At 43.0% G+C, this 23,884-nt stretch overlaps 1 gene segment (V, D, J or C); it reads right to left on the reverse strand.

Moving 5' to 3' along the window:
* The window catches only part of LOC132015626 (T cell receptor beta constant 1-like), a 144,084-nt gene that overhangs the window by 98,755 nt on the left and 21,445 nt on the right, over window positions 1-23,884 (reverse strand). The window contains 1 exon segment of the C gene segment in view: window positions 14,105-14,120. Within this exon segment, the coding sequence occupies window positions 14,105-14,120 (16 nt within the window).

Genomic DNA, 23,884 nt, shown 5'->3' on the forward strand with positions numbered 1-23,884 from the left:
CCCCCTCCCGTCCCCCAGCCCATGCCGTTTCTGAGGTGGAGCCTGGAGGACGTTTGTGCATTGGGAGGGTGAGACTCTGTGCTGATGTGGATAAGGAGCTGGCACAGAAGTACACCGCAGAGTCTCCCAACTCTGCCGGCTGGATCTTTAAGATGCTCTGTCCCTCTTCGGAAATATTAGTAGAAAAGCGTTCTTTTGACATTCCTGAGTCATCTACGGTTTGTGCATTCTGGAGGTAAACCATGAATTTCAGGCTTTCCCCCTGGGGCTGCTGATACCAGTAAAAGTAAACATGTCCTTTCTCAGGGCTGCATTTCAGTGTTGCCTCTTGTCCCGTCCTTATCACCAAGTGTCTCGGGTTCTGGGTGACGCCAGCATTCATGAGACCTCAGAGGAGAAGAGATTATGTGAGACAGAGTCATAATGGGAGAGGGAAGGAGTGCCTTACAGTGCAGCAGCCAAGGTGAGCTCAAATATCTTTTCATGTAAAAATTCATGTAAATTCATATTCACGTAAAAATTTACACGAATTTTGCTTTCACTCCATGATGCAATTATTTATTCTCATTTAAGTGTCAATGCCTTCCAGAAAATCACTGGGCAACCTGAAGGTCCAGGGCCTGAGACTCAGCTCTAGAACATAGACAAAGCCCAGTGATAATGATCTGTTAGCCCAGCACTCACCTGCTCCCAGGAGCCAGATGACCACCCAGCAGAGGACTCTGGTGCCCATGGCAGAGACGGCATGAAGAAGACCCAGAGGCAGGGCCCAGGAGGGGAGCTCATGGCAGTAGCTCAGGGAGCTAGACCTCAAAGCCGTCTCCTCTGAGGCGGGTCTTCCTGTGAGGTCACATTTCCAGGGGATGCTGTTGTCTCTAGGCCTCATCTCGTACATCCATCAAATGCGCATCTTTTTTTCTTTCCTGTAAACATATTCTGATCCCGTATATATTACCACAGGGACGGTGCTGTGCAGCTCTGCGGAGCCACAAATACCTTCATGATGTGTCCTGGCTTTCTGAAATATCAATTTTTCCCATTCTCTTCTCTACTTCTTCTCATCTTTTGTTCTTTTATTTTCCTTACATTGGCTCAGATTATCTTCCCATTTTCTGTTGCTGGATAGAGGCAGTGACCAGGTGTGATGTCTAGGTACATACAATGAGAAATAGGGTAGTGGAAACCAGGGTTGCTGGTGAAAAAATTAGAGACGGGGAATGATTTGATTCTGTTTCCTTCTTCTTTCGTCCTCCTCAGCTAAGCAACGGATTCAAGCATCTTGAGGGAAACTTATTTTATAGCTTATAACTCACTTTGTTCACCTTTTGTTATTCTTTTTTTTTTTTAATGATTTATTTATTTATTTTTCAGAGAGAGAAAGAGAGAGAGAATACAAGCAGGGAGAGCTCCAGAGGGAGAGAGAGAAGCAGACCTCCCACTGCCCACTGAGCAGGAAGCCTGACATGGGGCTCGATCCCAGGACCCTGGGATCATGACTTGAGCCAAAGGCAGACGCTTAACCGACTGAGCCACCCAGGCGCCCCCACCTTTTGTTATTTTACCTGAATTTTCGATCTAAGTAATTCAAAGAAAAATAATAATTATTATTGTTTGAATAATAATTTTTAAAAAGCCATTAGAAAAACTGCAAACTCCCCTTCTCATCTTGCATCCTCAATTTTTATTTATCTGTCTGCACTACTTTATTTTTTTGTTTCTTTTAGAGATTGAGAGAGAGAAAGAGAGAGAGAGTGAGAAAGCTCATGCACGCCTGCATAAGTGACTGGGGAAGGGGCAGAGGGAGAGGAAGGAGGAGAGAGAGAATCCCAAGCAGGTTCCATGCTCGACGCAGAGCCTGATGCAGGGCCTCATCCATGACCCTGAGGTCATGACCTGAGTTGATAGCAAGAGTCGGATGCTTAACCAGCTGAGTCACCCCGGTGCCCCTGCACTGTTCTCTTTAATCATGGACGGGATACCTGTATTTGAGGGCTCTCCCTTCCTTCCATTCTCTTTCTTTCCTAACCCGTAGTGTTGAATAAAAATTTTGTGAAAGCCTCCTTTGCTCTAGGCATAGTGAAAGGAAGATACAAGGGAGAGTAAGACACAGTCTCACCATATTAGAATTTACAGAGTCCCTGGGACATGTAATCTGAATACCAAGATACTCCAGCCTTTGAGTAATAAAAAAGATCATGTTAATTTTTAGTGTCCAAATAACAGTGGCTCATGGCCTCTCTCTCTCTCTCTCTCTCTCTTAAAAGATTTTATTTATTTATTTGACAGAGAGAGAGAGATCACAAGTAGGCAGAGAGGCAGGCAGAGAGAGGGAGAAGCAGACTCCCCCTGAGCAGAGCACCCAATGCGGGATTCCATCCCAGCACCCTGAGATCATGACCTGAACCAAAGACAGAGGCTTAAGCCACTGAGCCATGCAGGTGCTCCTGGCCTTCTCTTATTAATAGCAGGATCCCAAGGCCTGTCTGAAAGGGTCTTTATTATTTTGGCAAGTGTTTAGCAGGCTCCCAGAATGTACACTTGAAGCTGCCATCACCACTTAGAATCATCTCAGTTATTTCTCTTAGAGATACTCTAGCTGTTCACCAGTGCTGCTGATGAAGGTGCCTATCACCGAGCCCCCATGCCCAGCCCACAGGGACTCTGCCTGGATGCTGTTAGACACACGAATCCTCAGGCTGCTAGGGCTGTGCTCGAGTTTGCACAGGTGGGGGGAATGAGATGTCTCCTCCTTGTCGCTGAGGTAGCCTTGTTACTTTACCCAAAGCGAACTCTGTTTGCTCAAACCCAGTAGAAGGGGTTAGATAAGGAGCAGGTGCCTTACTGTTCCTTTTACTCTGCCCTGCTTATTACTCCGTGTTCCAAACCAAACCTTTTCCCTCTGGTCTTAGCTACTGATCAGCTATCGTGATGACCGGCCGTAGAGGCAAGCAATGAATTGTGTGCTTGAATGGCAAGAGTTAAGATGCAGATGTCCTGAAGACTGACGGTGAGGATCTGGTCTATGCTGCTAGTGCCAACACTCTAAGCTGGCAGTTCAAAAGGCAGTGGGACGATTCCTATAATGTACATAATTACCCTTGCTACCTGGAACTTAGCTGGTCCAACTTCCATTTTCAGACCTTCAAATGTGGCTCTTCTCACAAAACTATAGGTATCTTCCCTCCACTTTGAGCACACAAAGGCTAAAGAGTTCTGAAGCCTTTGAATAAAGCCCCACCATTCCCCTCATCCCTTCTAATTTAAAGCCCCTGTCACAAGTCCCCATCCTTCAACTGAGGAAACACTTCTCAGCAGGGTAAAAATTGTCTAAGCTACAAACAGATCAATACTAAAAATTAATTTGGGAAATACTGAGTAAATTTAGGAGATAAGCAGATTAGAAAATATTTTGTTTCACTTGTCTGTCACCAACCAAGTAAGTTATTGACTTACACACTTCATCACACACTTTTGGATTTCCTTTCCACTATTTATTAGCATTATAAACTTCAAAGTAGGCTAAGTCACTAGATCTTGATGGTTTTCACACCACAGAAAGAAATAATGGTTATGTGATAGAAGTCTTACGTAATACAACAGTGGTGATCATGATGTGATGTACAGATGTATCAAATCAAAATAATTCACATCTAAGCTTAAGTGTTGCATGTCAATTACATCCCAATATAAAAACAATTTTATTGAGGTATAACTGACATAGAAACAACCTGCACACATTTAAAAAGTTCTGATGGATGTATGCAAACACCACAGTTGAGATATGTGATGTATGATGTATGATGTATATTGAGATATACGATGTATGTATGCAAACACGGAGGCATTTCCACAGTTGAGATAGTGACTGTATCCTTCACCCCCAAAAGTTTCTTTCTGTCCAGTTGTAAGACTTCCCTCCCAGCACTTCCCACACCTATCCCATCCCTACCGATCTGCTTTCTGTCAATACGAGTTGCTTGCATTTTCTAGATCCTCTTATAAATGGAACAAAATAGTATGCATTTGCTTGTGTCTTATTTCCAACACTGTATTTTGAGGCTCCTCTATATTATTACATACATCATCATCAGTAACTACGCAGGCCACTTAAAGAGTGCATTTACTGAGAAGTTTATAAAATGTTTTATATTTTTAGAAGATTGTCAAGTTCATCAATAAAGTTGATACATTATACAAATTATACTGTCCATTCCCTTATTCACAATGGTATCACATGAAAATAGGCTCTATTTTTCTGAAATTCAAGCTACAGTATTTGAATCTTTTTAAATTTCCAGACCTTTTTGAAGTTGAGATAATAATTCATGTACCATAAAATTCACCATTTCAAAGTGTACAGTTCAGTTGGTTTTAGTATTTATAAACCTCTGTAAACAACAATACTATATAGTTATAGAACATCGTAATCATCCCAAAAGAAACTCTGTACCAATTAGAAGTCACTGTGCATCCACTCCTCTCTGCAGCCTTTGGCAACCCTTACTCTACTTTTTGTCCCTGAGGTTTGCCTATTCTGGATTTTTATATAAATGGAATCACATACTATGTGCCCTTTTTTGCCTGGCTTCTTTCACTTAGCATGTTTTCTTAAAACAGCATGTATCAGAACTTCTTTTCCTTTTATGACTGAATAATATTGCATTGTATGAATACACCAGACCTTGTTAATTCACCAATCAGTTGAGGAACATTTGAATTCTTTCCCTTTCTTGGAGATTATGAATAATACCCGAATAAGGGACTTGTATCCAAAATATACAGAGAATTTTCAAGGTTTTCTATATATATTCTAAATGCAAGTCTCTTGAGAGGTTATATGATTTGCAAATATTTATCTTATTTGGAGGGGTAACTTTGCCTCTCTTGAGAGTGTCCTTTGAAGTTCAAATGTTTTTTAAGTTTGAAGAAGTCCAATTGATCTTGGTTGTCTGTTTTGGGGGCATATTTAAGAAATCATTGTCTATTCCATGGTCTTAAAGACCTACACCTATATTTTCTTCCAAGAACACTGTATTTTTAGCTCTTACATTTAGGTCTTTGATCAATGTTGAGTTAATTTTTGTATATGGTATGAGAAAGACCTGCAAATTCATTTTTCCATACATGAATATGCAGTTTTCTCAGCACCTTTGGTTAAAAAAAAAAAAAAAAGCCTATTCTTTCTCAATTTAATGGTTCTGGCTCTCTTATCAAAAATCAATTCCCAAAAAAAGTATGGGCTTATTTGAAAACTCTCAATTCTGTTTCACTGATCTATTTGTGTATTCTCTTCTAATACAACACAGTCTTGATTTCTACACTTTCATAGTACGTTTTGAGATGGGAAAATATGACTTGTCTAACATTTTTCTTCTTTTTAAAAAAGAAGACTTGTCCGTTTCTAGGGGAGGAGAGATCGCTGGAATCTTGAAATTTGACAGAGATCTAATTGATTCTGTAGATCAATTTGGGGAGTTTTGCCATCTCAGAAGTATTAAATCTTTCAATCTATGATCATGGGATATCTTTCCATTTATTTATGTCTTTAATTTCTTTCAAGCTATGTTTTGCACTTTCCGTGTACAACTTTTTCATTTCTTTTGTTCAATTTATGTCTAGATATTTAATTATTTTGATGCATTGTCTCCCTGAGAAACTCTAATTGGCCATTATCTGCCCTTAGTCGTAAAAGTGGAAATATGGATTAGTTTTTACTTCTCTAGAAGAGTGTTCTTGTTATGTATAACAAGATTCAGGTAAGTAGGGGCAGTATTAAAACAAAATTGTTAGTGAAAATAAAATAGATTAGACTGCTTTTTAGATCCAGTAGTGCCCTCTGCTGGGGAGGAGTGAGGGGAGGAAAAGCAGGTGTGTGCCTCTCCTTGGACATCTTAGCGGGTGTATGCATGTGTTTGCACAAGCATATGTGTGTGAGCCTTGGAATATGGGCCGGCCGTGGGAAAGCCTATTGGCCATGAAGAGAAGAGAAAGGGAGTTTCTTTTAGTGATAAGAACATCCAGGTGGGTACCTCAAGTGTTCGTCAACTTCAAAATGACCTTTTATTAAAGGTTCTTTTTCATTTTTATTCCTAGATTTGTTGACCATCTTGCTATTCTTGAAACCTAAGGGTATCTTCGTGCCTTTCATCTCCCTCACATCTCACAACAAGTAAGTGTTAAGATTTTGTCCATTCTGTATCTCAAGGGCCCAGTTAGGTCCCATTCTTGGGTAATCCTCACGTGTTCAAGCAAGAGTCTTGCTGTGGTGGTTAGTCAGAATTTCCTACCCTCAATATATGAGTACCCTTGATGTAGGACCAAATTTTTGTCTCCAGAGACTGTCCCCCAGATGATGTCTGAGCATCCTGGTGTGCCTTCAGCGAGAGTCCTTCTAGCTCAGTTTACCCAAAAACCTCCCACACCCTGCTGTCTCCTCTGGGTAACTGTCCATCCACTTCCCCTCCCTCTCCCTGCTTCTTGGCTATAAACTCTCATTTTTCCTGTTTGGAGCTGGAGTTGAGCCTGCTCTCTCTCCCTAAGGCAGTACTCCACTGCTGCGTTTCTTTCGAGTGAAGTCTGCCTTATCACTTTAACAAATGTCTGAATAAAATTTCCTTGAACCAAATTCAGTATAATATGAAGAAGCGATTTACTTTTAACAGAGAGATGCTATAGTTTGTGTCATAATCTACAATGGCTTTCTTAGCTTACTGTCTGAACTGGGAACCTTTAATATGTGAAAGAGTGTGCTACTAATCATTTCCCCAGGATAACGGCTCTGAACCAGGGCTGCCAAGGTGAACCAGAGCATCTGACCGCTCTACTCCTTTACTGCCATCTGATAACAGTGGGGGAGATGGCGGCAGATAGATACCATTTTCTTTGCCATGACCGCATTTCAAGTCTGCGTCAATGCTGAGACACACAGCATTGTGCCTGGTCCAGACCGCCCCTTCCAACCGGATCTTCCCCGGTTGTGTGTTATCAACCTTCCAGTTTGCTCAATAATTGCCAGATGGTAGCAATATATCTTCTACAGCAGTCCCTAGTGGTCCCACGTGTGGGAAACATGGAGATATATCCTGAGTCATCCTCATGTCAAATCTTGGAGAGCAAGTTGTGCAAGTTTCTAATTTTAAAGAGGAGAATTCTGAGTCATAGAGGGGTGAAGGCTCTTGCCAACATCCTGCAGCTAAAAAAAAAAGCCAGAGTTTAGATTAGGAAGCAGGTATCCTGACTCTAATTCCACTCTCTGTGGGTCCAAGATCTCAAGAGAGAAGGGAACCATAAAATTTGGGAAATCATAGAGTCAAACCCAATGCTCCCCTGGATTTGAAACTTGAGTTTCCTGAAAGAGTCTCTGAGTGGGGAATACTAATCCGTGTTTCTTCTGCTTCTTTCCTCTCAAGAGGGTTGTGATTGCTGTTCCCTCAAAGTTATTTCCATTAAATCACTGCCCTTGAGAGACGGTCAGTCTTATGGATTATAATAAACCTGTAGTGGTCCACATTCTATTGTTCCACAAATAAGGGAGTCATTGGCCTCTGTGGAGGGAAAGAGTCTACAGAGGAGTCATGTTTGAGGGAAAATCAGTAGGATTTCTTGGATGTTTGGTAAGGTAATACCAATATCAGATATCAGGTCTCTGTAGTCAAACCTTTTTTTTGGGGGGGAGGCTTATTTCTAAACTTGGAATCTACTGACTACCTAATTCTGCATTTTTTTTAGAGTTTCAGAAGCCCAGGTCCCAAAGCATGACCACCCTATAATGTAAGAGCTAATTTATAGTCTTGCCCCCTCCTACTTGTAGCTGGAACCACACAATCAACCTACTTCTTTGTTTCTTCTGAGGCAGAAGATTGGGCAGTGGCCTTTTCAGACATCTCCCAAAAGCTCAGGGGAGAGGAGATGAGCCAGTAAGTTTTTGCCCTGGAAGGAACTGGCTCAACTGCACCTTGCCAAGGCCACCATCACAGAGATCACAGCTGAGTCCCCCAGCTCCGCGGGATGGGTTTTAGGGTGGAAGACATTCCATTAGGTCTTTCAGCTGAGAGCCGTTCCTTGGGGATCCCAACTTAGCTGCCGTGTTTTCATTTTAGACAGAAATCAGAAACTCCATTTCCTGCCTCAAGATTCTGTGGGCACCAGTAAGCCAATATGTGACCAGAAATTGGATCGCATCTCAGAATCCTCCTCTGTCCCATCTTGGTGACCCTGTGGCTGGGGATCTGGCTGACTACAGAGTCTGTGTGTCCTGTGGGAGAAGAAAGAAGCCATAGTAAATGCACCTAGGAAAGCATCGACACAAATTCCCAAGCATTCCCAAGCTCACTTACCCCCCAGGTGAAAGAGAGTGACCCAGCAGAGGAACCGAGTGTCCAAGGCAAGATCACTAGCAGGATGAGGCTCTCCAGCAATGGTTTCTGATGCACAGCAGCAGAGAGGAATGGATGTTTTGGGTTTATTTGGCTCCACAAGGTGGAATCCAGCTGTGAAGCCATAGTCCCTGGGAATACCCACCATCTCAAGGCACCTTCCACAGGAAAGGGGGAGCCTTGGTCCAAATGTGTGACCTCATGTTTATTTTGTTACATGAATGATGTAAACAGGTTCCAAACACACTTGAACATTCTCAGGAAAAGTGAAGTTTTAAGGAAGACACAAGAGGAGGTGGAAAAGAGGAAAAGAGTGAGAATAACAGGAGCAAGAAGAAGATGGTAGAATGTGCTGGAGGGCTGTTTTACAAATCTTAGAAAGACTGGCAGTAGTTCTCAAACTTCACCATGAACGAGCCCCACCAGAGGCTTGGTAAAAGTAGATGTGTTCCTATAATCCACTTCCAGAAATTCTGACTCTCAAATTCTGATCCTATCCTAGAATCTATCTGTTTAATTTGTCCCTTAAGTGATACTGAGGAAGGAAGTTATTTCAGACAACAGTTTCAATGGAGATTTTTAATAGACCAAACTAACAAAAGAGAAGACCACTTAATGCATTACATTAGATAATTAAAGTTTAAGGAACAAGAAAAATTTTTCTAGGAATGAGAGTAGCTGGTGGATAGATTTAAGTTCTGGAAACTACATTTGCAAAAAAGAATAGATGGGAAATAGACCTAATTGAAAATGAGGTGAATGAAGCTAAGCAAAGAGAAGTTTCCAGGCTTTGGGGTAAAGTCAATACTATGAAATTCTTCAAAGAGGTCAAGTAGGAGGAAAAAGGAACAGCCTTTAGTCCAGCAAGTTTAAAATTTTAAGATTCAGGAGAATAGTTTTGTAAGAATGGAAATATTCCACAAAAAAAGCTGAAGACGGCACCCAGAGGAATAAATTCCTCTGAAATGAAAGCGGAAGTGTGGGTCACTAACTGTACCATTGTTACTTAGAAATGAACAGAAATGGACACTCGAGAAGACTCACTTTTGAGTGCTGGAAAAGGAAGCTGAAATAAATAGCCATAACATGAGGTAGACCAGGAAAGTGAGAGCTTATGTTTCAAGAGGTCAGAATGAAATTTTGCCTGAGAAATGAAGTAAATTTGGACTTGTGGGGGTAAGACAACCAGGTTCCACTTATATTGAGATAAGAACAGAAGTGACTAGAGAGAATATATAAACTTGTCTAAAGCTGAGTGGTGGGTGGTGTAGAAATGAACAGGTTTTTTTTTTTTAAAGTATTTTTTTAAAGATTTATTTATTCATCCCATAGAGAGAGACAAGGGGGAGGGACAGAGGAAGGGAGAATCCTAAGCAGACTCCCTGCTGAGTGTGGTGCCCGATGTGGGGCTCAATCCCACAGCCCTGAGATCATGACCTGAGCCGAAATCAAGAATCAGATGCTCAACTGATTGAGCCATCCAGGCATCCTGAAATGAACAGTTTTATAAACAGGATGCATCATTAAATCTTAACAAAGGTGTTTTGAATTCTGTGTCTGTTCTATGTAATTGCAGTGACCTCCCCAGGTAGAGTTAATGCAGGAGTACCTCTTTCCCTTCTGTTGATGTTGAATGCCTTGTCCGTCGTTATAATTTGGATCACATACCAGAGGATTTTTCAATTGTCTGCACATCAGTTTTCAATTGTCTGCACATCAGTTTTCAATTGTCTGCACATCAGGTATTTTTCCACTGAGGGCACATTAATCTGTCTGTTTCCTTAGCTCCATAGAAACTAATTACTGACTTAGTAGGGTGTGAAGTTATCACACTGAAAATTAGCATGTTTTTTGTATTATCTGGATTTAACTCCTTGAAAAGAAATTAACTAGAGTCTTCACTTGATCTGACATTATTCTAAAAACTAGGGATCTCAATCCCCTTTCTAATTCCTTCTTTTTTCCCTATGTTCTCTGTATCTGGTACTCCTCCCCTATAATGGATACCTACTAGGTATACTGGTACTAGGTTTACTAGCCCTATCTAGAAGATTCCTGTCTTCAAAGTCAGTGATCCATAAGGTCAAAGTGACAGGCCTCCAGCTGCTATGTTGTTTGAAATAATCCAAACACCTTGGCTAAAGCTGAATTTCCCAAGAACATGCTCTTGAGTAAAACAGGATCAAATTGTTCTCTGTTTTCTGGATTTGTGACCTTACATGAGAGAAAGTCAAGTTGGTCCTTTGCAACATGGCAGGGGGTACAGACATTGGAATCTGTGACTTCCATTTGCTAGGAGACCTAAAAACTAGGAAAGACAATTTATAATAATGGGGAGAACAATGAGACCAAAAAGGTGGAAAAAGAAGTAAGAGCCATCAAATCAGTCCCGTCATGGTTCCAGGACTTTATTCTACTTTGCTCCTGAGAAATTCCTGTGTTCTTGTTTTGGGGGTTCTATGGGACATACATATAACCTTGCAATAAATTCCCATTTGGCTTAAGCTAGCTCTATTTAGTTTCTATTATTTCCTTCCAATCTAGTATGACAGCTGTTTCCTGAGCCAGACCCACAAAATTTGTGTATGAAGATTAGCTAATACTTCACACTGTGGATTCACTGCTGGCACAGAAATACACGGCTGAATCCTGCAGCTCTGTAGGCTTGATCTCTAGGCTGCAGGATGCGTTTTGGGGACACGCAGCTGAAAATCTCTTCTCGGGCATTCCTGTTTTATCAAAGATGGCATCGTTCTGGAAAGAAATGAAGAACTTGAACTCTTTTGCTGGGATCTGCTGATACCAGTCAACGTAACTGTGTCCTTTTATTGGGACACAGTGCATTTTTGCTTTCTGTCCTTTTCCTTTGACCAGGTGTCCTGGAGTCTGGGTGACTTCTGCATGGAGGGCACCTGGGAATAAAGCAGACGGAAGTTGGAGGCTTAGTCCCTGATGGAGTCTGGTGACAGGAAGGAATGTCTTAGAGCTGGGGCTGACAAGTTCAGAACGAGGGCTTACCTGCATTCAAGAGCCAAAAGACCAAGGAGCAAATGAATACTGGGCACATGATGGTGTTAGGGAAAGAAAAGAGGCAGGAAGCTTTCTCTGAAGCTTTTCATACCCCTTCCCCCCTAGAACCAGCTGCTCTGTGACGTGGTCACTTCACAGAAACCAACAGTCTTTGCTGTGTTGCTCTATACAAGTAAAAAACAGAACAAACAAGTCGATTATAGGAAACAACCATATGCAGTCATTAGTGTCTGTTATTCTAAAGCAAGAAAAAAATGGGGCCATGTCCAGACACGGTGAGGGGGAGACACAGAGCAGGACACATTTTCCTAGTCGAGGAGACAGAGGTTATGAGTTTGAGGGAACACAGCAGTGGGAATCAGTGAGGAAGACTACCGGGGAGGTAGAATCTGCTTATGTTCAGAGGGACCGTAGTGAATTTTTGTCTGAGGAGGAATCAGTGTCTGTATAGGATGAAACTGAAAGGATTCACCAGCCTCCCCAGAGCAGCCATGCTTTCTCAGTGGGACAAAATCACACCAGAGCAAGAGATGATAAATGACAGCTCAGGGCTGGCCCCTGTTTGTGTACAGTTTGAGGCACTTCTGGAAAGGCCACACAAGGAGATTAGGGTACTGTCTTCCCAGAGATAGAAAGCAAACTGCTGGACACTTAGGAGCCACCACTGAAAGCCTTTGAAGGTTATTTCCAAAATATACAGCAAATGAGGAACCACTTATTTAAGAAAATCTAATTCTCAGTCACAGCAGTGAGACTCTGGGGCATTTGAGCCGTGTGTCCCCGCCTCCCACCCCCAAGCTCAGGTGGTGGAAGCTCTAGTCTTTGTGGGTGTGGCTGAGGACACAGGGTTCCCTCCAACTCCCTGATGTAGAAACTTTCAGACCCGCCAACTCCCTGATGTAGGAACTCTTCTCCTAGCAAGTGCAACCCAGGGCTCTGAGCTCCCTTTTTCCACCCAGTGCTCACACATAGGGTAGACCCCCATTCCAGAAACAACAGGCCAAGACCACAGTCCCCGATCTTTCTCATTCTGCTTTGCTCATAGCATGGAGGTTCCACACTGGGAGCTATAAGTCACAAAGCCTAGGGCTTACCTCCCCACCCAGGGACCCTCAGAGAACAGGGGTCTCCCTGCAAAAGAAGTGGGCCAGTGTCCCCACCCCCGTCTCTGGAGCCATGGTGCAGAGGTTCTGCCGGTGGGGAGAGGCAGTCCCCAGGGACAGGGAGCCGCATAGCTCTTCTTTGACCTAAGGACCTGCCACTCTTTTTTTTTTTTTTTTTCTTAAAGATTTTTATTTTATTTTATTTTCAGTGTTCCAAACTTCATTGACTATGCACCACACCCAGTGCTCCATGCAATCCGTGCCCTCCTTAATACCCAGCACCAGGCTCCCCCAACCTCCCGCCCCCCCGCTCCTCCAAAACCCTCAGTTTGTTTCTCAGAGTCCACAGTCTCTCATGGTCTGTCTCCCCCTCTGATTTCCCCCATCTCACTTCTCCTTTCCATCTCCCAATGTCCTCCGTGTTATCCCTCATGCTTCACTCTTGCTGAGATTTGCTTGGAATTGTACTGCAGCCCACGACCTACTTTTCTTCCTACATAGCCTCCCTCCTCCCATTTTCTGCCTTTTCTCTCTCTTCCTTCCCTCTCTCCTTACAGATGTCAGATCTGCATCACGGCATGATGGTCCCCCAGCTTCCTTCAGCTTTCTCCCCATTTTCTCAGCTAAACGCCCTGCATGATTGACCCAGATTTGGCATCTACTTCTTGGAGGGTCTGAAGTAATGGTTCTTTCTTAGGTCGGTTTGGGCCCTCCGTAGGGGTCACAGTCTGTAGTAAGTTCTACTGAAGTAACTGTCAGTTCCAGAAAATAATTGGTGTCTATAAATCCATCTGATGGCCCTGGACCTTCACGGAGGTTCTGTTCTTACAAGACGTTCTCTTTTGGCTGCTGGGAAATGAAAGCCCCGAGCATAAATGGGCACGATCAGGAGAGGCTGCAGCTGGGCTGAGACATCATCCAGAAGGAAGCCACTCCTTACCATGTAAGTGGAATCGTGCAGCACCTGTCTTCTTGTGACTGGCTTAGGTCACTCAGCAGAATATCCTCAAGGTCATTCATGTCATCATGTATTGCAGGATTGCCTTCTCTTTCAAGACTAAATAACATGCCAGTATATACTATATGATGGAAAATTTTTAAGAGGGTAGATCTCATGCTAAGTGTTCTGGCCACAATAAAATATGCGTAAAATAAAAACAATGCAATATAATACAATACAGATAACACTCACTCTTGCTCCCCAACTCTCTTCAAACTCCCAGAGCATCCAAGACTGTGGTTTTGTGTGTCTGTTGTAGCTTTTTCTATCAGATTCTCCTAATATTTTATTTTATTTTTAAGATTTTATATATTTGTCAGAGAGATAGAGTACAGGCAGGCAGAGTGGCACATAGAAGCAGAGGGAGAAGCAGGCTCCCTGCGGAGCAAGAAGCCTGATGTGGGACTTGATCCCAGGACCCTGAGATCATGACCTGAGCCAAAGGCAGCGGCTTAACCCACTGAGCCACCCAGGCATCCCCTCTCCTAAGATTTTAATTTCCTCCTTCCCTAGGTGTGTTCTCACACTTTTAGGGACCACACCTTCTAGAGAACGAGACAGTTCTCTACTGCGCTGCTTGGCTACAGCAAATCCACCGCCTTCCACATCCTCCTCCCTCATCTGGGCAGTAAGAATCAATCTGGTCACAAGGAGCCCAGAGCATCTGCATCTCCAGCCCTGGGCCTCATGCTTTATCTGGGCCTGGAATGAACTGAATCTTTGCTCTTCACTTCTTTCCCCCCTTTCTTCTAGAGGATGTCAAGTGTTCACATCACCTAAAGAATGTCTAATCTGCCGCCTGGTTGAATTCTTTTGCCATTTAGCTCAAGATGCATCAATTTCCTAAATCTTGTCATGGAATCATAAATGAAGGAAGGGGTCCCAAGACATTAGCCCCAACATCTCCTTTGACAGAAGATTTGAAACATAGAAGCATAGAGACACAGCCTTCACTGTTTGTAAGGAAAGAAGTGTGGACATACAGTGAGCGAAAGAAAGGAAAACAGACGGCTGTAGTGATGGTGGGTGGCTCAGATGACAGCGTTTAGCTTCTCTGAATTTTACTTAGTTCCCAAATCAGATCTTGGGTAGTACTTCTTGAGCTCTTGATTAAAGAGTTGGAAGCATATGATGCTGTTGATGACCATACAAGGCGATGTGGTGAGCCACTGCCTAGTAGGAATATCTGTGTGTTCTTCAGAATTAAGATGAGGACACAGTTCCAACCTCTCAAGAAAGCATCCCACAGCTCTGCTTTTTGTTTTCTGAAATGATGATATATGTATTTATTCAATCGGCCATCATAAGTATTTCAGTTTCAAGGCGTCTGGTTGGCTCAGTGGGTTAAAGCCTCTACCTTCAGCTCAGATCATAATCCCAGGGTCCTGGGATTGAGCCCCACACGGGGGGGGGGGGTGTCTCTTCTCAGCAGGGAGCCTGCTTCTTCCTCCTCCTCTCTCTCTCTCTTTCTCTGCCTGCCTCTCTGCCTACTTGTGATCTCTGCCTGTCAAAAAAAATAAGTATTTCAGTCTCTTAAATGCCATAAGACACATACTGGCTTTCAGAAAGCTGTTCTAATACATTCCAGAAACCCCTTTTATTTCAAACAAGTTGAGTACTTGATATTTTTTAATAATATTAAAAATGTAGGGCAAAATCTAGTCATCTTAATATTTCTTTTAGAGCACCACATTTATTTTTTTGATATATTTTTAAAATTTTATTTAATTTTTTCAGTGTTCCAAGATTCAGGTTTTTTTTAAAGATTTTATTTATTTATTTGACAGACAGAGACAAGCAGGCAGAGAGGCAGGCAGAGAGAGAGGAGGAAGCAGGCTCCCTCCTGAGCAGAGAGCCCGATGCAGGGCTCCATCCCAGGACCCTGAGATCATGACCTGTGCCGAAGGCAGCGGCTTAACCCACTGAGCCACCCACGTGTCCCAAGATTCATTTTTATGCACCACACCCAGTGCTCCATGAAATACGTGCCCTCCTTAATACCCACCACCAGGCTCACACATCCCTCCACTCCCTCCCCTCCAAAACCCTCAGGTTGTTTCCTGGAGTCCGTAGTATTTCGTGGTTCATCTCCCCCTCTGATTTCCCCCAATTCAATTTTCCCTTCCTTCTCCTGATGTCCTCCCATGTTATTCCTTATGCTCCACAAGTAAGTGAAACCATATGATAATTGACTTTCTCTGCTTGACTTATTTCATCAGCATAATCTCCTCCAGTCCCATCCATGTTGATACAAAAGTGGGGTATTCATCCTTTCTGATGGAGGCATAATATTCCATTGTATATATGGACCATATCTTCTTTATCCAACTGTTCGTTGAAGGGCATCTTGGTTCTCTCCACAGTTTGGTGACTGTGGCCATTGACGCTATAAATGTTGGGGTACAGATGGCCCTTCTTTTCACTACATTTGTATCTTTGGGGTGAATACCCAGTAGTAAAACACCCCACTTAAATACCTGCCACTTAAATGGTTCATAGGCAAATTTATATCATGCACCATAGTTAAATACACTGTGAATAACACATGTGCCAGGCAGTTCATTCAACTTCATGTTTTCCCTACTTGACCAGAAATCCAGGACACTACAGCAGGGTCTCTGAGGGCACTTTCCTCCCCTTAGGGCAAGGATTCATGAGAATGGGTCCACCTCTTGTCTGGTCAGGACTGCCCTTTTTCATAGTTCCAGGTCTCCAACTTCTATTAAAAAACAAAAGCTTTTTTTTTTCCATTGATCATATCACTTGATCTTTATTTTTTTATAATTTTTTAAATTTTGTTATAAACATATAATGTATTATTAGCCCCAGAGGTGCAGGTCTGTGAATCGCCAGGTTTACACACTTCACAGCACTCACCATAGCACATGCCCTCCCCGATGTCCATAACCCAACCACTCTCTACCTAACCCCCTCCCCCGGCAACCCTTAGTTTGTTTTGTGAGATTAAGAGTCTCTTATGCTTAAAAAACAAGGCAGTTTTTATTTTTTTAAAGATTTTATTTATTTATTTGACAGACAGAGAAAATAAGTAGGCAGAGAGGCAGGCAGAGAGAGAGAGAGAAGCAGGCTCCCCACTGAGCAGAGAGCCCAATGCAGGGCTCGATCCCAGGACCCTGAGATCAAGGCAGAGGCTACTGAGCCACCCAGACATCCCACAAAACAGTCTTTAAAAAGTTCCTATTTATGTACCAAAGAGAAGAGAATGAGTGGTTAAGGTGATCCTGGGGAAATACCACAAACTGAACACCAGGTGAGTGTAACCACTTTTCCACTCTTGGTCTAACTGTCAGTGGTTTTCGTAGGTTTCTGCCCAGCTTCTCTACAAACAAAGGGATGACTGCCATAAACCCGCTTCCTACTGTTGTTGTAGGATGGGCAGGTGGGTTGATCTAGAGGAGGATCTTGGATCCGGGAAACAGAGAGGTTTATGCACAGGGGAGAGGTAACACTACAGCTCTGTGTCTTTACTGCTGGCACAGAGATACACTCCTGAGTCCCCCAAGCCTGGCGAGAGGATGTTGAGAGAACAGAAAGAAGTGTTGGGCCGGCTGGCCTGGAAGTTATCAGAGGTTTCTGCTTCTTTGTTAAAGTTTTTATCATAGAAGTAGAGGAGCAGCTTTGGGGCTTGGTTCAGCTTCTGTTGGTACCAATACATGCTGTCATGATTCATATTCTGAGAACAGCTCAGATTCACTGGTTTCCCCACCCTCGTAACCTGGTATCTTGAGCTCTGGATGACCATGGCACCCATGAGACCTGCAGAGGGAGAAAGAAAATGTAGAGACAGAATAAAGAAAGAGATTGCTTTTGCTGCCATGAAATAAAGGTACAAAACTGAGGACAAGATAGCTCTAGTCAAACGATGTATTTTTTGACCAGGACTCACCTGCTCCAAGGAGACAAAAGGCCACACAGTGGAGCAGCCCAGGAGCCATGGCAGGACCAACAGGAATGGAGCTTCTGTCTCCTCCAGACTCTGATCTCTGGGTGGAGAGATGGGGGTGCAGAGTCTCCCGTCCCTGACAGGTAGATCTGCCTGCGATGACTGCTATTGGCTTCACCAAGGCAAGGGTCACTCCTTGTTGTGATCTTACACACAGCTTCTGGCTTAGCAGCTGAACCCGGGCTTGGCCAGATCACGTGTGGAGCAGATGTGGTGCTGCCTCATGCTGCCTCTCTTCCTATATCTGCCCCAAGCTTATGTGGGCCTTTCACTCCTCATTTCTTACACCCTGTAAGGCAGGTCAGAGGTTCCTCAACACAGGAAGAGCTTTTGCTAAACTATTATTTATAAACCTACGAGAGAATGTCTTTGTGTCTTGCTGTTGTCATCACAGATGGATGACGGATGGTTGCAAATGATTCCCACCTTGATACAGAAGTCAAGCCCTGCAACTCCTCTATTTATACCCACACTTCAGTGAGTATTAAGGACATTCTCTACCACTCTCTGCTATCAGTGACACCATAATGCCTCCTTGTGGCCAATAGAAAAGCTTCTAGAAGCATCTCTCCTTCAGTCCTTGTATTTTCAACTGAGATTCTGAACTCAGGGTGTTCTCCAGGCTCCACCTGTGTTTCCCCTCCTGGAACCCATCGTGGCCCTACTCCAGGTAGCAAGGTAGATGGCCATAGTGCTCAGCCCAGTCCCTTCCCATCTCTTAGGGATCGCCATACCTTCTTGCTCGATTCATAATGTTTTGAAAACTGTTGTTTCATATATTATGTTTGTTTGTTTTAGCTGTTTCAAGTAGGAGGTTAAATCGACTTATGTTGATACATCTTGGGTGGAAGCAGAAGTCCATTCTCTGGACCGTATGAATTTCTTACTGTTGGGTCCCCAAGAGTTTCAATGGTTATAGACCTTTTTGTCAATTTCTGAACATAAGTTTCCACCACACAGGAAGGGTAATATTTTGTTCCACAAACATATAAGACAGTCTAGAATTTCAGTTTCTCTCTGTTAACTTTTCCCTTTTATCTAGCACTTAAAGTCCTGACCAAACTCTCACTTTTCTAGCCAAATTTCAGGGTCTTTTTGTTATAATAACTTTTGGTCTATAAAGCCTGTGACCATTTGGAAGCTTCAGGATGAATGCAGGAGATGTCATTATAGGTCCTGTGTCATCTCTATCATACGGGCACTAAAAAGCCAGCCTCAGCTGTGAGCCCTAGATTTGGACTGAAACCTGGTAGGTTCCCATAGCTTTGGCTCTTCCTTGCTCTGCTTATAAATTCTCTTTTTTTCTTCTAACTGGTGAATTTTTCTTCTTTGTAGATTACCCATATTTTGTATAGTAGGTGAGCGGTATTTCAAATTTAGAAAGAAAAATGGACAAAGACAAGGGTAACTATCTTCTTCCTGTTCTTCCTCTGTAGCTTCATCCTAAACGATTAGAGGTACATTTTACAACTCCCTCCTTCCTTTGTACAAATATATGCAAGTGTATATAAACTTAAATAAGGAATTTTACTGATTTAATTTTTTCTTTTTTTTTTAAAGATTTATTTCTTTATTTGAGAGAGAGAGAGAACGCATGCATGAGTTGGGGGAAGGACAGAGAGAGGGGCAGAGAGAGAATCCCAAGTAGATTCCCCACTGAATGGGGAACCCCTTGCAGGGGCTTGATCTTATGATCCTGAGATCATGAGCTGAGCCAAAATCAAGAGTTGAATGCTAAATCAACTGAGCCACCCAGGAGCCCCTACTAATTTAATTTTTCTTAAATGACTTTATATACCATACAAATCATGTTCCCCTTGACAGTTTTTCCTGATCATCTCTACAAAACAAACAAACATATTTGTTTGTTTTTTAACTTTTTCATGCCTGTGAAATGAAGCACTCTACACATCAATGAGATCAGATCATACATTCTAGACGTTCTTGAACATTCTCTCTCTCTCTCTCTTTTTTTTTTTTTTCTTTTTTGCTTTTTTAGTCATCAAGAATTTAACTATGATTGGGGGCTTCTGGGTATCTCAGTGGGTTAAGCATCTGACTTTTGATCCCAGCTCAGTTCTTGATCTCAGTGTCATGAGTTCAAGCCCTGCACTGAACTCACCCAACGTGGAGCCTACTTAAACAAACAAACAAACAAAAACCTTAGCTATGTGACTGATGGTTGAAACTAACAAGCAATAAAAAACACCAACTCTTTTAATAAAAGAAAAGTTAACAGGCCTCCTAGTTGAGATGGCCTTAAGGACCTCAAGACATAGTCTATGATTGTAATGCTTCTTGATGTGAGTCAGGAATATTTTAGATTCTCTGTGCCACTCAAAGAGGCAGAGTAGACATCATTCCTTTTCCCCCATGCCCAGGTATGAAAAGTTCTAATACAGTAGAAGGAGAAGAGGAAAAGTCAAGTATAAAGTATTATAGTTTCTAATGGGGTTGAAGAGTTGCTGCAGGGTAGCACCAGGGATGGAAGGAGAGGAGGTTGTGGGATAGAGTAGGATGTTTGAGAAAGTGATTTTGGAGGTGGTTCAAACTATTTGTGATTACAGGTCTAGAATATAAAGAGTGGATGTATCTGAGATGCACTGGGGGAAATGATCACTGAAGTGAGCAAATGAAGAGACTGAGAAGTCCTGTCATCAGCTAGGCCATCTTGCACGCCATCCAAGATGTTGGGGGTTTTAAGGAAGGAGAGATGAGAAATGCTTGAGAAGCAATAATGAAAAGTAAAAGGGACACCAGTGCCTATGAGGGTCGTTCACAGAAACCAAAAATACCACTAATTAATGCCAGTAAGAGGAACTCAATTCCTTACCACTCCATTTCTACTGGGAAGTCAGGATCTGGGAACAGCAAATCAAGGATTATGACATAGATTTCAGTTTATAGAACAGTAGTCACGTGATCTTGAATTTCTAGTGAAACTTAAAACACAACCTCTTAGAGCCAAATGCCACCGAAGCATTGCCGAATGTATTACAATCTTACATGTATGCACGTGGGTTGCCGTTGAAATAGCTGTGAAAAAGAAAACTGCAGAATTTGAGAATTACCACAACCAGGATGAATTGAGAGGTTATGTCTATGAATTTTTGACAAAATCCAGGGAAGAGCTTGTGGTCCTGGATCCAACAAGGACATACCCAGAGAAGTCAGGGTGTGCATTTGGAACTGGTTGAACAAAGTACCTCGGGGGAGACATCATTTGGGAACTCTGTTTTTCATGAACCAGGCACCTGGCAGTGGATTCTCAGATTTCCGAATGGCTGACGTGCATCAGGCAGCAGCAACCAGTGATGAGTAGATTAAAGAGGCAGACCCCCAGGTGATAAGAACAGAAAGAATTCAAATATCTCTGAAGAGAAGAGTACGGACTCATCCAAAGAAGAGTATTTGGGTCTACCATGTTCACTTTTCTATCCTTTTAGTTCTTTGCATGTGTGATATGGAAATGATAAAGTGGAATGTTACATGGAAATTGAAATTACTAGTATTAAAGAATGAATCTTGGGGTTTCTGCCTTCAGCTCAGGTCATGATCTCAGGGTCCTGGGATCCTGCATCATGTCGGGCTCCCTGCTCTGCAGGGAATCTGTTTCTTTCTCTCCCTCTGCCCCCTCACGTGTGTGTGCGCATGTTTTCTCTCCCATAAACAAACAAATAAACAATCTCTTGGAGTGTCAAATGGTACGGCCACTCTGGAAAATAACCTGGTTGTGTCTTTCAAAGGTAAAAAACATACTCACCAGGTAACCCAATAGTCTCCCACCTGGGCATAAATGTATCCCAGAGAAATGGGAACCTATGTCCGCCCAGAACCCTGAGCACAAATGCTTATATATACAAGCTTTATTTGTCATAGTCAAAAACTAGAAAAAAACAAAAATGTCCCATCGGAGGTGAATGGCTAAAGAAACTCTGGTACATCCATGCGGTGAAACACAACTCAGCAATAAAAGAAATGAACTCTGGATAAATGCAGCATCTTGGCTGAATCTTGAGGGCAATATGATGAGACCCCATCTCAAGAGGTAACCTACTATAGGATTCCATTCATAAAACAGTCTCAAAATGACAACATTATAGATATAGAGAGTAGATCAGTGGTTCCCAGAGGATAGGGGTGATGTGCGTGCATGCATGTGTGTGTGTGTGTGTGTGTGTGTGTGTGTGTGTGTGTGTGTGACATTATAATGGGAGATTTGGAGTTCTTGCAACAGCTCTGCATCTTGACTGGGGTGGTAACTGTGTGAACCTATACGTGTGACAGAAATGATGTAGAACTTCTTCCACACTCATGGCCAATGTCAGCTTCATGGTCTTGATATCTTGAGTATGATTATGTAAGATGTGACCATGAGTGGAAACCAGATGATGGGTGACTGGGCTCCTTTGTTCTGCTGTGCAATTTCCTGTGAAACTACAGTGATTTTTAAATGAAAAGCTAAAAAAAATGGGAGTGTGGAAAATAATTGTGCTACAATTAAGGAAGACTGTTATAGAAAACCAGGAACAAGGAGGGTTGGAAGAAATGGGAAGGGCGGGGTGGGTCTGGGGAGACAATCACGCCCCTGTAACTATTCTGATGAAGGCAAAGGTGGGAGGGAGCACTGACCACTAACTCAAGAGAACCCAGGCTCTGTAAGGCTTTGGGACAGCAGGGTTTTGAGTTCCCGTAATCACTTGAAAGGCCAGTGGGTGACATTCACCATCAGTCTTGGACTCAGTCACCCTCTGTGAGAATTTGTGAAGAATGCCAGAGCCAACCCCCTATTGTCTTCCTACCAAAAGTTTTCTACTGTGATACTTGAAAAGTATCTGTTCTAGCTATTCCCAGATACACGGAGAACACCAGACCCATATCCTTGTACTGACACAGGAGAACCTTCGAAAGACTGCTGAGGACAGCTGGGGGCTGGAGGGGGAACAGGAAGCTTGAGGGTTTCTGCACAGGGAGGGGGTGACTATGCAGCTCTGTGTCTACACTGCTGGCACACAGGTATGTGGCTGAGTCCCCGGGTTCTGTGGGCTTGATCTTCAGGGTGGATAATGATTTGTTAGATATCTCTGCTGAGAACCGTTCCTTGGGCATCCCCGAATCATCTATAGGAGCTTCATTGTTGAAGTAGATCAGCAGCTTCGGTCCCTGCACTGAGGTCTGACTGTACCAGTAAAGGGCTGCATGTCCAGAAATAGGCTGGCATTTCAGGGTTACTTCTTGTCCCATCTTTGTCACCTTGTGCCTGGGTGTCTGGATGACTCCAGCATCTATAAACTCTGTGGAAGGGGACAGATTGTGGGGACAGAATGAAGAAAATCAATGGAATTATAACTGGAAATATCTAAAAATGCTGATTGTTTATTTCCGGGCACTCACCTCTTCCCAGGAGACAAAGGGCCACACAGCAGAGGAGCCTGGTGGCCATGGCAGGGTGGCCAAGAGGAGGCTTCACTAGGATGAGGCCCTTGTGGGCATGAACAGAGGGGCGGGGCATCCTAGTTCCTCTCGGTTCCACAAGGTAGAACAGTGGTATTGCTCTGTGTCTCCGCTCATGGGACCTCCTTCCAAAAGTGATCATTAATTCTCCACAGAAGATTAAATGGATTAGATCATAACTGCTATAGGGTGTGTTTGCCTCATTCAAAGCACCTTCCTCAATTGTACCTGTCACAGCCCTGAGCCTCAGCTTTCTGCCTTCCTGATGAATCCCATGTCCACTGCCTGCTGGATACTTCCACTTCGGTGTGACACCAGCACCACAAATTCTGACATCAATAAATTACTTTTCAAACCTTAAGACTTTCATTATTCCTCTCACGGGCAATCTCTACCTCCCAGACACAAAATCAAAATAATTCATTGCTTAATTAGGGCTTTGCCTCAGATTCCTTTCAGAAGTATTTTTACTTGGCCACCGTGCTGGGAAGGGACCTAAATGGAAGCCCTGGGAAGAGACAGGATTGTGATGATGTTATTCCTAGTGAAGGCTAGAGACCAACACCCTTGTGCTGTGTGATTCCCTCTAGCCCACAGCACAGCGCACTTCCTATAGCTGCATTTCTATACGTAGGGAATTTTATTTCTCTATGGTGAGCTCAATCAATATGACATTAATCCTTCAGGCACTGGTACAGATTGTGTATGATTAATGAGAGGTTTAGCTCTCTTTGAAGATCCACAGTGAAGTACTCTCCAGTTAATCCTAATCTTCTCATGCCTAGCTTACCTCTAAAAATTTCTTCAGTGATTAAAACCTAAGTTTCTCCCTCTGCTCAGGTAACTAATATCCACAAACTCTTGCTGGAAATCTGGAAAATCCCCTGGTTCTCGGGGTATGAATATTAATGAGATTTTTGTCCATAGAGAAGATGGAACATATGAGCTCCAGGCTTCT

Source organism: Mustela nigripes, chromosome 4 (genome assembly GCF_022355385.1).
Source record: "Mustela nigripes isolate SB6536 chromosome 4, MUSNIG.SB6536, whole genome shotgun sequence".
Classification (NCBI taxonomy): Eukaryota; Metazoa; Chordata; class Mammalia; order Carnivora; family Mustelidae; genus Mustela; species Mustela nigripes.